At 35.2% G+C, this 12,604-nt stretch overlaps 1 protein-coding gene across 8 annotated transcripts in view; it reads left to right on the forward strand.

Annotated features, from left to right (window-relative positions):
* The window catches only part of NBEAL1 (neurobeachin like 1), a 226,669-nt gene that overhangs the window by 145,339 nt on the left and 68,726 nt on the right, over window positions 1-12,604 (forward strand). For all 8 annotated transcript variants that reach the window (XM_053596936.1, XM_053596939.1, XM_053596938.1 and 5 more), the window contains 4 exons: window positions 3,845-3,971; window positions 8,258-8,406; window positions 9,744-9,877; window positions 11,777-11,878. In XM_053596936.1, coding sequence (XP_053452911.1) covers window positions 3,845-3,971; window positions 8,258-8,406; window positions 9,744-9,877; window positions 11,777-11,878 — 512 coding nt within the window. The remainder of the gene's footprint in view (window positions 1-3,844; window positions 3,972-8,257; window positions 8,407-9,743; window positions 9,878-11,776; window positions 11,879-12,604) is intronic.

Below are 12,604 nucleotides of genomic sequence, written 5' to 3' on the forward strand. Positions count from 1 at the left end.
GATGTAAAGTCTCCATTTTTTTTTAATAGCTGAATAGTATTCCATGGTATACATATAGCACAGCTTGTTAATCCATTCCTGGCTTGGTGGGTATTTAGGCTGTTTCCACATTTTGGCGATTGTAAATTGAGCTGCAGTAAACAGTCTAGTACAAGTGTCCTTATGATAAAAGGATTTTTTTCCTTCTGGGAAGATGCCCAGTAATGGGATTGCAGGATCAAATGGGAGGTCTAGCTTGAGTGCTTTGAGGTTTCTCCATACTTCCTTCCAGAAAGGTTGTACTAGTTTGCAGTCCCACCAGCAGTGTAAAAGTGTTCCCTTCTCTCCACATCCACGCCAGCATCTGCAGTTTTGAGATTTTGTGATGTGGGCCATTCTCACTGGGGTTAGATGGTATCTCAGGGTGGTTTTGATTTGCATTTCTCTAATATATAGGGATGATGAACATTTTTTCATATGTTTATTAGCCATTCGTCTGTCTTCTTTAGAGAAGGTTCTATTCATGTCTCTTGCCCATTAATGTATGGGATTGTTGGCTTTTTTCATGTGGATTAATTTGAGTTCTCTATAGATCCTAGTTATCAAGCTTTTGTCTGATTGAAAATATGCAAATATCCTTTCCCATTGTGTAGGTTGTCTCTTTGCTTTGGTTGTTGTCTCCTTGGCTGTACAGAAGCTTTTCAGTTTAATGAAGTCCCATTTGTTTATTTTTGTTGTTGTTGCAGTTGCTATGGCAGTCTTCTTCATGAAGTCTTTCCGCAGGCCAATATCTTCCAGTGTTTTTCCTACGCTTTCTTTGAGGATTTTTATTGTTTCGTGCCTTAAATTTAAGTCCTTTATCCATCTTGAATCAATTTTTGTGAGTGGGGAAAGGTGTGGGTCCAGTTTCAGTCTTTTACATGTGGATATCCAATTCTCCCAGCACCATTTATTGAATAGGGAGTCTTTCCCCCAAGGTGTGTTCTTGTTTGGTTTATCGAAGATTAGGTGGTTGTAAGATGTTAGTTTCATTTCTTGGTTTTCTATTCGATTCCAAGTGTCTATGTCTGTATTTTTGTGCCAGTACCATGCTGTCTTGACCACTATAGCTTTGTAGTACAGACTAAAATCTGGTATGCTGATGCCCCCAGCTTTATTTTTATTACTAAAAACTGCCTTAGCTATACGGTTTTTTTTCTGGTTCCATACAAAACACAGAATCATTTTTTCCAAATCTTGAAAGTACGATGTTGGTATTTTGATAAGAATGGCATTGAATAGGTAGATTGCTTTGGGAACTATAGACATTTTAACAATGTCGATTCTTCCCATCCATGAGCATGGTGTGTTCTTCCATTTGTTAAAATTCTCTGCTATTTCCTTTCTGAGGATTTCATAATTTTGTTTATAGAGGTCCTTCACCTCCTTCGTTAGGTATATTCCTAGGTCTTTCATTTTCTTTGAAACTATGGTGAAGGTAGTTGTGACCTTAATTAGCTTCTCATCTTGAGTGTTATTGGCGTATACAAAGGCTACTGACTTGTGGACATTGATTTTATATCCTGAAACATTACTGTATTTTTTGATGACTTCTAGGAGTCTTGTGGTTGAGTCTTTGGGATTCTCTAAGTATAAGATCATGTCATCAGCAAAGAGGGAGAGTTTTACCTCCTCTGCTCCCATTTGGATTCCCTTTATTTCCTTGTCTTACCCAATTGTATTGGCTAGAACTTCCAGCACTATGTTGAATAGTAAAGGTGACAGAGGACAACCTTGTCTGGTTCTAGTTTTAAGAGGAAAAGCTTTCAGTTTTACTCCATTCAGTAAAATATTAGCTGTGGGTTTGTCATAGATAGCTTCAAATTCTGTTTCTTTTGTATCTTGTATTGTAATTATCAATGTCTCCATATTTGTAGTATTGGTATGTTATCCATGAGTTTATCCTCATCTCTTAATCCCCTACACATAATAGCTATTTATATACAGTGTCCTTTTGATTATATCTCTTACATACCCTTTGAATGTTATTTTCCTTTCCTTTCCTATTGGCAGGGCTTAGATTGATGCTGTCTTTCCCCAAACTTGAAATAGTTTACCAACTGGCCACTTTGCTGCAGTCTCTCCAATCCTCCATCCTCCCTCAGTCTTCCATCAGATTTTCAGCTTATACTCTCAGTGGAATAGTGTCATAGTCACACATCTGTATAAAGTCAGTTTTCTGTTTGTATCAGATTATCTAGACTTCCTTTTTTTTTTTTTTTTTTTAGTTTTATTGCATTCTCATATGTTTTCAAATTGGTCCCTATATCAGACCTTGTGCAAAACATGTTTAGTAGAAATACTTTACAAACTGTTCTAGGAATAATGTAAACTGGTACTTGTCAATGTAGGAGAAGGTATGATCAAAGTATATTTACACAGAAAAATGTACTTGTACATTAGATTAATTCTTTTTAGGTCTGAATAGTGACCCCATTTGATAAGTTGAGTGAAGATTTGCTAATTTTTATAGTATTTTGTTACTTATACTGTTATTTATAGTTATTTGTAGTATTTTGTTATTTAGTATGAATTATTTTTATTTTCCATAAGTTAAATGTCTTTATTAATAGTTTAAAATATATAAAAATTATTTCAGTCCTACCTATAAATTATGTATATATTTGTATTACTGTTCTTCTTGCACCAGTCAGATAGTTAGGAACTGAATGCATGATAATAATACCTACCCTTTATTTTATATTTAATATGTATTAGGTATTTCACATATTATTACCTTTTGTATATATATGTAATGACCCTGTGATGGATTCTCCATTTCATAGTTAAGAAAACCTAAGTGTAGATTCAAAGTGGTCATATGGCTTAATAAATGGTCGAACAAAATTTGAATCTAGGTTTACAATTTCAAAGCCCATGATTTTTCCAGAACACCAACTCTGCCTTCTCACAGAATGTTAGTTTATAAAATATGTTACATTTCTTGCATATGCATGTACCAGAAATATGTATTAAATTCCATTTGCTCCAGAAAGTAACAATTCATCTCTCAGTCTATGCATTATCTTCTAATTAAAGACAATTTGTGGCCAAGCGCAGTGGCTCACACCCATTATCCTAGGAATTGAGGGGGTGTGACGGGAGGATCTCTTGAGGTCAAGAGTTCAACTTGGTAAACGATCTGTGAAGCTAGTGAATGATGCTCCATGATTATATCAATGTACACAGCTATGATTTAATAAAAAAATAAAAAAGAGTTCAAGACCAGCACGAGCAAGAGTGAGACCCTGTCTCTACCAAAAAAAGAAAAAAATTAGCTGGGCATGATGGTGCAGGCCTGTAGGCCCAACTACATGAGAGACTGAGACAGCAGAATTGCTTCAACCCAGGAGTTTGAGGTGTCAGTCAGCTAGGGTGATGCCACTACACTCTACCCTGGGGTGACAGTGAATGAATGAATGAATAAATAAATAAAATTTATCACGTGTTCCTTCTTAGTATCATTCTAGTACAAAAACACAGTTTAAATAGTTCTATTATGTTAATATAAAGAGAATAATTCTTCCTTTGACCTGTTGACATCCTTTAGAAATAAATATAATTATAGAAAGTATTTGGCCTAAATCTGAAACAATAACATCATTAAAAATAGATACCATACTTCTAAAACGTTTATTCCTTTTATTTATATACTATATGTATAGTAATGTTAAAAATAACTGTCAAACAGCATAGGTTACTCTAAATTTTAGTACCCTTTTTGCTTGTAATGAACATATTGTTATATAATTAACAGTTAGAAATTATAGAAGGGCTATAATATTGTTGTTTACTTCGTGTTAATAGATATTTTATTTTTTAACAGGTATTCAGCATTCACAGCCTTCCAATGATTCATTGCTTTTGGAAGTAGTGAAACAAGTAAAAATTAATGATGTGGAGGAGGATACGTTAGACCTGCCTGAAGAGGACATAACAGCCAGAGTAAATATGTATGTATAAGTATTTGAAAGAATTTTAAATTATTTTCTTCTGAGAAAGGGGATTGAAAAATGGTGAAAGATACATGCTTTGTTTCTGACACTATGTATTTCTACGATCCGATAGTTAATGCTATATCAGCTCATTAAGAGTCCATCAGCATTAACTGAAATTATTAAGGAAGGCTTCTTAGAACTGAGATGACTTGGAGCTGGACCTTGAAATTTAGAAAACATTTTTAATTGAGTGATAATGAAAACAATTTATTAAATTTGTGAGTTACAGCTAAAGCTGTGTTTAGATGGAAATGTACGACATGAAATATAAACTTTTAAGCAGAGGAAAGAAAATTATAAAGATAAAAGCAGAAGTTCATAAAAGAGAAAACCAAAAAACTGAAGGATTAAAAAAAGAAAAAAAGCAGAAGATGGGGCAGGGCACAGTGGCTCACACCTATAATCCTAACACTCAGGGAGACTGAGGTCAGGAATTCCAAATCAACCTGAGCAGGAACAAGATGTAGTCACTACTAAAAAATAGAAAAAATTAGCTAGACTTGGTGGCATATGCCTGTAGCCCCAATTACTAGAGTGAGACAGGCGGATCAATTGAGTCCAGGAGCTGGAGGTTGCAGTGAGTTATGATGATGCCACTGTACTCTAACCATGGTGACAGAGGAAGACCTGCCTCAAAAAAAAAAAAAAGGTTATTAAAAAGCAAACAGATAGCAAAAATCATAAGTTTCTAGTGAGACTAATTAGGAATGAAAGAGAGCTAACATAAATTGCCTTATCAAAAATGAAAGAGGAGATATTGCTAGAGATATTAAAATGATGAAAAAGGAATGCTAATGACAACTTCATGCCAATAAATTTGAACAACTTAAATGAAACAAATTCCTGGAAAGGCACAAATTACCAAGAAGAAATAGATAACCTGAATAGCCTTAGATATATTTTTTAAATTTGTACTTATAGTTAAAAATTTTCCCTAAGCTGCTGTTTTTCAACCTTTTTTCATCTCATGGCACACTGGAACCTATAGTTAAACTTCCACAGCACACTCAAATTATGTTGATAAAAATATATATATGTATATATATAAACAAGTATATACTTATTGTACTTTGAACTTCTTTTGAAAATAATTTAGTGTTCTTTCAAAATTTCCGTGGCACATCTAAGATCCTCTCATAGCATACCAGTGTGCCGTGGCATGTCAGTTGAAAATCACTGCCCTAAGGCTTGGCACCTATAGCTCAGAGGCTAAGGCACTGGCCACATGCACTGGGGCTGGCAGGTTTGAACCCTGTGAGGGCCTGCCAAACAGCAATGACAACTACAACAAAAAAAAATGGCCAGGCGTGTTGCGGGCGCCTGTGGTCCCGACTGCTTAGGAGGTTGAGGTAAGGGAATCGCTTGGGCCCAAGAGTTTAAGGTTGCTGTGAGCTGTGATGCCATGGCACTGTACTGAAGGCAACATAATGAGACTCTGTCTCCAAAAAAAAAAAGAAATCACTGCCCTAAGCAAATGTAAGATGTAGTCATTTCTTCATCTTTCTGTTGTGTTACTATTACTATTATCATACAATATTAAGCCCAATAATACTGTTAAAATTACTATTTTCCAAGTTATCTTGTAATCAGATAAAGAAATAAAAGAGGTCTTGGGAGACTAAGGCAAAAGAATCGCCTAAGCCCAGGAGTTGGAGGTTGCTGTGAGCTGTATGACGCCACCGCACTCTACCGAGGGCAAAAAAGTGAGACTCTGTCTCTACAAAAATAAAAAAGAAAGAAAGAAAGAAAAGAGGAAAATAAGTATTTATTTATACTTTAAAAAAATATTTGCCTACAAAATTATTGTACTTGTGTACTTTATTTCTTTGTGTGTATTCATGTACTATCTGATGTGATTTCTTTTTAGCCTAAAGAACTTACAATATTTCTTGGAAGGAAGGTCTGATAGTTACAAATTCTCTTAGTTTGTTACCCAGGGAGGTCTTTTTTTTTTTAAATTGTGATATACTTGACAGAATTTACCATTTTGCAGTATACAATTCAGTGGTTTTAAAAATATATTTAGTATACTATGCAATCATCAGCACTATCTAATTCCAGAACATTTTCTATGACCCCAAAAGGAAATTCTGTATCATTTAGTAGTTTTTCTTTTCCCACATGCTATGGCAACCACACATCTACTTTCTGTTTTTATGGATTTACCTATTTTGGACATTTCTTATAAATCATAAAATATGTATCCTTTTGTGTCTGGCTTATTTCATTTGGAATAATGTTTAGAAGATTCAGTCATGTTGTAGCATATCATAGTACTTCCATTCCTTCTTATGACTGAATAATATTCCATTCATGCGTGTACCGCTGTTATTTATTCTTCAGTCAATAGGCATTTAGTTTATTTATACTTTTTGGCTATTATGAATAGTATTTCCATGAATATTCGTGTACATGTTTTGTGTGAATATAACTGTCCATTTTTGTGAATATATACATAGGACTGTAATTGCTGGATTGTATCATAATTCTTTTTAACCATTTGAGAAATGACCAAACTTTTTAACCTTGACTACATCATTTTAAATTTCCAGTGTAATGCATAGGGTTCTAATTTCTCCACATCTACCCCAATTCTTGTTATTTTCCTTCTGCTTTTAAAAATTTATTATAGCCATCCTAGAGGATTTGAAGTAGTATCTCATTTGCATTTTCCTGGTGACTACTAATATTGAGCATCTTTTCATGTGGTTATTAGCCATTTGTGTGTCTTCTTTGGAGAAATAATCTTTTCTTTTTTTTTAATTAATCATAGCTGTGTACATTAATGCATTCATGGGATACAATGTGCTGCTTTTATATACAATTTGAAATGTTTTCATCAAACTGGTTAACATAGCCTTCATGGCATTTTCTTAGTTATTGTGTTAAGACATTTATATTCTATTTATTTTTTTATTTTCACATATACATGTGTTCATTAGGCTTCCACTTTTTTGCCATCACAAAATTGAACTGGTTAACATAGCCTTCACGGCATTTTCTTAGTTATTGTATTAAGACATTTATATTCTACACCTAGTAAATTTCACATGTACCCTTTTAAGATGCACCATAGGTGTGCCACCAATACTCCCCTTCCACCCATCCTCCCTACTCTCCTCCCCTCCTCCCCTCCCCTTCCTTCTTGGGCTATAATTGGGTTATAGTGTTCATAAGAAAGCTATAAATTGGTTTTATAGTAAGGTTGAGTACATTAGATACTTTTTCTTCCATTCTTGAAATACTTTGCTAAGAAGAATATATTCCAGCTCCATCTATGTAAACATGTAAGAGGTAAAGTCTCCATCTTTCTTTAAGGCTGCATAATATTCCACGGTGTATATGTACCACAATTTATTGATGAATTCATGGGTCGATGGGCACTTGGGCTTCTTCCATGACTTAGCAATTATGAATTGGGCTGCAATAAACATTCTGGTACATGTATCTTTGTTATAAAGTGATTTTTGGTCTTCTGAATATATACCTAATAGAGGAATTATAGGATAGAATGGCAGGTTTATTTTTAGATCTCTGAGTGTTCTCCAGACATCTTTTCAAAAGGAGTATATTAGTTTACATTCCAAGCAGTAGTGCAGAAGTGTTCCCTTTTCTCCACATCCATGCCAGCATCTCTGGTCTTGGGATTTTGTGATGTGGGCTAATTTTACCGGAGTTAGATGATATCTCAAAGTAGTTTTGATTTGATTTCTCTGATGATTAAGGATGATGAGCATTTTTTCATGTGTCTGTAGGCCGTAAGCCTGTCTTCTTCAGAGAAGTTTCTCTTCAAGTCCTTTGCCCACCCTGAGATGGGATCACTTGTTCTTTTCTTGCTAATATGTTTGAGTTCTCTATGGATTCTGGTTATTAAATCTTTGTCGGAGACATAACCTGCAAATATCTTCTCCCATTCTGAGGACTGTCTGCTTGCTTTACTTACTGTGTTCTTGGCTGTGCAGGAGCTTTTTAGTTTGATCAGGTCCCAGTAGTATATTTGTGATGTTGCTTTAATTGCCCGGGGAGGGGGGGTCGTCCTCATAAAATATTCTCGTAGGCCAATTTCTTTAAGAGTTTTCCCTGCACTTTCTTCTAGTATTTTTATAGTTACATGGCTTAAGTTTAAATCTTTAATCCAGTCTTTTTGTACATTAATCTTATATGAGATTTACATTTGGATGTAGTATTCTTTTCCATTTAAGAAATAAATTATTCAGTGTTTTTTGTTTGTTTTTTTACAGTGATGAAAAGGAAGAACAAGATCAAAAAGAAAAATTGGTATTGATGGAAGACTGTGAACTTATTACAATAATTGATGTAATTCCTGGCAGATTAGAAATCACTACTCAACACATTTACTTCTATGATGGCAGCATTGAAAAAGAAGATGGTGAGGAATTCTGGGAGAATAATTTTTATTGTTGAATTATGAAGTATCCAGTTTATTGATCATGAATGAGAAGAAAAAGGCAGTAAAGGGTGACTGAAATTATAGTCCATCATGTAAAAGGAAAAATGGAAAGTCAATACGGGGTTAAGTTTATTATTCAACAATGTACTGAAGGGAATGCCTTTATTATTATTATCATCAATGTATTTTAGAAGGTTTGGCTGGTGGGGATTGGTATAACTTAGGTTATAAAGTATAATTTTATTTTTTTTTTTTGAGACAGAGTCCAACTTTGTCCCCCTAGGTAATAAAGTGCCCTAGCATCATAGCTCATAGCAATCTCAAACTCTTGGCTTCTAGCATTTCTTCTTCTCTCAGCCTCCCAAGTAGCTGGAACTACAAGTGCCCACCAGAACACCTGGCCTTTTTTTTTGGTTTTTGAGACAAAGACTCCCTCTGGCTCAGGCTGGTGTCTAATCTGTGAGCTCAGGCAATTTACCCACCTCAGCCACCCAGAGCACTCGGATTACAAGTGTGAGCCACTATGCCCAGCCTTTAATCTTAAGTTTATCATATCTTTGTATGTGTATCTATTCCTATAGGCTTCTCACCTAATTCTTTATGTGATTATAAAAGGATGATTAAGTCTAAGATGCCAACGTAAAGAGAAAAAGAAAAGTGTTTCTAAGATACAATATTCAGGGCGGCACCTGTGGCTCAGTGAGTAGGGCGCCGTCCCCATATGCTGAGTGGCGGGTTCAAACCCAGCCCCAGCCAAACTACAAAAAAAAAAAAAAAAGATACAATATTCAGAATTATCCTCCTGAAAGGCAGTGAACTCAGTATAGAATCTTAAAATAGTTTTATTTTTATTTTATTTATTTATTTATTTATTTTTGAGACAGCACCTCAAGCTATTGCCCTGGGTAGAGCGTTGTGGCATTACAACTCACAGCAACCTCCAACTCCTAGGCTTAAGCGATTCTCTGGCCTCAGCCCCCCAAGTAGCTGGGACTGCAGGCACCCACCACAACGCCCGGCCATTTTTTGGTTGTAGTTGTCATTGTTGTTTGGCAGGCCCAGGCTGGATTTGAACCTGCCAGCTCAGGTGTATGTGGCTGGTGCCTTAGCCATTTGAGCTACAGGCGCCAAGACTTGAAATAGTTTTAAAAGAAACAATTTAAAACCCAATGAAATGGGTTTTAGCAAATGGTTTCTATAATACAGAAATTGAATTCTTTTCCTAAGTAGTATTTTTGTGAGGAACTAGGAGATATTTTCTGCATAGCATGAATAACTTTATATGGTACCTCGATCACAAGATTTCTTGTTTTCAGGAGTAGGTTTTGATTTCAAGTGGCCTCATTCTCACGTTCGCGAGGTTCACCTACGGCGGTACAACTTAAGGAGATCAGCCCTTGAGATCTTTCATGTTGACCAATCCAACTATTTTCTCAATTTTAAAAAAGAGGTATGCAATATGGAACCTTTCAGCAAATCCCCAAGTATTAGCTTGAAATAATTTTCCAGTTCTTGAGCTCTAATGGAACTTTGGACTGTACCCTTTCGTCAAGACAAAAATGAGAGGAAAAAATATATACCTTGTGGGCTATTCAGTATATGAAATATTGTTTGGATTTATTTATGTTTGAGTGTTGGGACAGTCATGGCTTTAAGTTCTTATATATTTGGATAAGGAGGCAGTAGAATATTACATGTCAACGGGGAGGTACCTCATTATATCTGAAGATATGACTGGATTTATTAAATTACGTTGGATTCAAGTTCAGTAACAATGGGGCATTGGTTTCTTGTAGGAATACAGTAAATTCTTAGATATTGTAAGTTATATGTGCACAGGGTCTGAAGCCTGGGTTATCTAGACCCACGTGCTGCTTCCTTCCCATCCCTAAACAATCATTAACTATAAGTTGTGTCTTCCATTCTCTGTGTAAGCTTGGGCTTGTTACTTAGGATGCTTAGCCCCAACTTTTGTTTCTCTTGTTCACTTAGAGTCACACTTGTATCATGGTCTGACAGCTCTCCCCACCTTGCCCAGAACCCCCATTTTTCTCTCATAGGCATCTCACCTAACAAAATCTACCATACTCCTTTTTTAGAGGACCTAGATTAGCACAGACAATGGCTGATATTCTGTTCTGTGGAACAAAGATTTACTTAGAGATGATTTCATTTAGACGTCTAAGAAGTATTTTTCTATTTTTTCAAAAGGTATCTTTTTATTATTATAAATAAGATTTTGTAATAAATAATGTACTTAAGTTTTTAAAGTACAAGTACATTTGTATATAGTATCTAATCTTTGTAACCAGCCTTGAGGTTAAATATGGCAAATTCCATAATTCCTTTTTTTTGATTTTTTGTTTTTTTTTGAGACAGAGTCTTACTCTGTCACCCTGGGTAGAGTGTCATGGTATCATAGTTCACAGCGACCTCAAACTCTTTGGCTTGAGCAGTCCTAAGGTGTCAGCCTCCCAAGTAGCTGGGCATACAGGCACACGGCACTACTTCTGGCTAATTTTTCGATTTTTAGTAAGTCACAACACTACAAGATTAAAAACTATGTTTAATTTACAAATGAAACCTGGCTCGGCGCCTGTAGCTCAAGTGGCTAGGGCACCAGCCATATACACCAGAGGTGATGGGTTCGAATCCAGCTTGAGCCTGCCAAACAGCAATGACGACTACAACCAAAAAATAGCTGAGCGTTGTGGTGGGCTCCTGTGGTCCCTGCAGCTTGGGAGGCTGAGGCAGGAGAATCACTTGAGCCCAGGAGTTGGAGGTTGCTGTGAGCTGTGATGCCGTGGCACTCTGCCCAGAGTGATAGCTTGAGGCTCTGTCTCAAAAAAAAAAAAAAAAATTTACAAATGAAACCTAGTAAATTAATTAATTTGCCAAGATGGTTAGCAAAACGTAATTTGAACTAGACTTAAGCAGGTTTTCTAATTCAAAGTTTAGTGATCTTTCCATTATATGCTCTAATTTTTACAAAAGATACTGTCTTGACTCCACTAAGAATTGTAGAAAAGTTAAAACCATAATTCACTGTTTATATGAAATGTCCAGTATAGGCAAATCCAGGCAGATGGAATTTAGATTACTGATTGTTCAGGGGTGGGAAGGAAGCAGAATTGGGAAGTAACTGTTAATGAGTAAGGGGTTTCTTTTTAGGGTGATAAAATTTTTAAGTTAGATAATGGTTATAGTTGTACAACTTTGTGAATACACCCAAAACCCACTGAATTTTATGTTTTAAAAGAGTGAATTATATCTCAATAAAGCTGTTAGAAAGTCTGTAATCTGAGTTTGTCTTAATTAATTTGTAGACTATAAAATGCTGTTTTTATAGGTTAGAAACAAAGTATATAGCAGACTGTTGTCCCTTCATTCTCCAAATAGTTATGGAAGTAGATCACCACAGGAGTTCTTCAAGGCATCAGGATTGACACAGGTAAGAAATTTTAACAGTCATTGTTTTGGTGTTCATTTATTTCTCAGACTTTTGCTTAAAAGTAAAACTTAACTTCTGATTATTTCCTTTTGATTATTACAATGACTTTTTCCATTCAGACTGGTCTTTAGAATTATCTTTGAATATTCCTTTCAATATTCAATTCAAAGATTGAATGTATCTTTGAATGTTCCTTCAGACAGGCGGTGTCCCCCTATAAAATTCAGTTCATAGGTATATCCTTAAATAATTTTCTGTTTAAAAAAATTTTTAATGGACTTTTTTTCTTAATAAAAACAATCCATGCATGAGGCAAAAAAAATAAAAATAAAAATAAAACATAAAAACAAGAAATGCAGAAAGTTCCGTGGAAAAAAGACAAAAAGTAATTGCCAATCCTATGAGGCAAAGCTGATTAATATTTTTGTGAATTACATTCTCATTTATATCCCAACATCTCTTGAATTAGTACTGTCAGGACCTAAAGGAAGACCATCATTTTTTGCTTTTCCTGGACTGTTAGTAGTCTCTTAATCAGGGTGTTTGCCTCCTGGCTCTCTCCTTTCTCCTGTATATGCATTAATCATTCTTAAATATTGCTCTGACTCAAGAGTGATCACCAATGCTTTGCTATTGCCAGTGAAATAAGTTTTACTTAATATATTTCCTGTTGCTTATGCAATAAACTTTATTCCTTAAGTTCCTCAACATGACACTCAAGAGTAA

This window comes from Nycticebus coucang, chromosome 7 (genome assembly GCF_027406575.1).
Source record: "Nycticebus coucang isolate mNycCou1 chromosome 7, mNycCou1.pri, whole genome shotgun sequence".
Taxonomy (NCBI): Eukaryota; Metazoa; Chordata; class Mammalia; order Primates; family Lorisidae; genus Nycticebus; species Nycticebus coucang.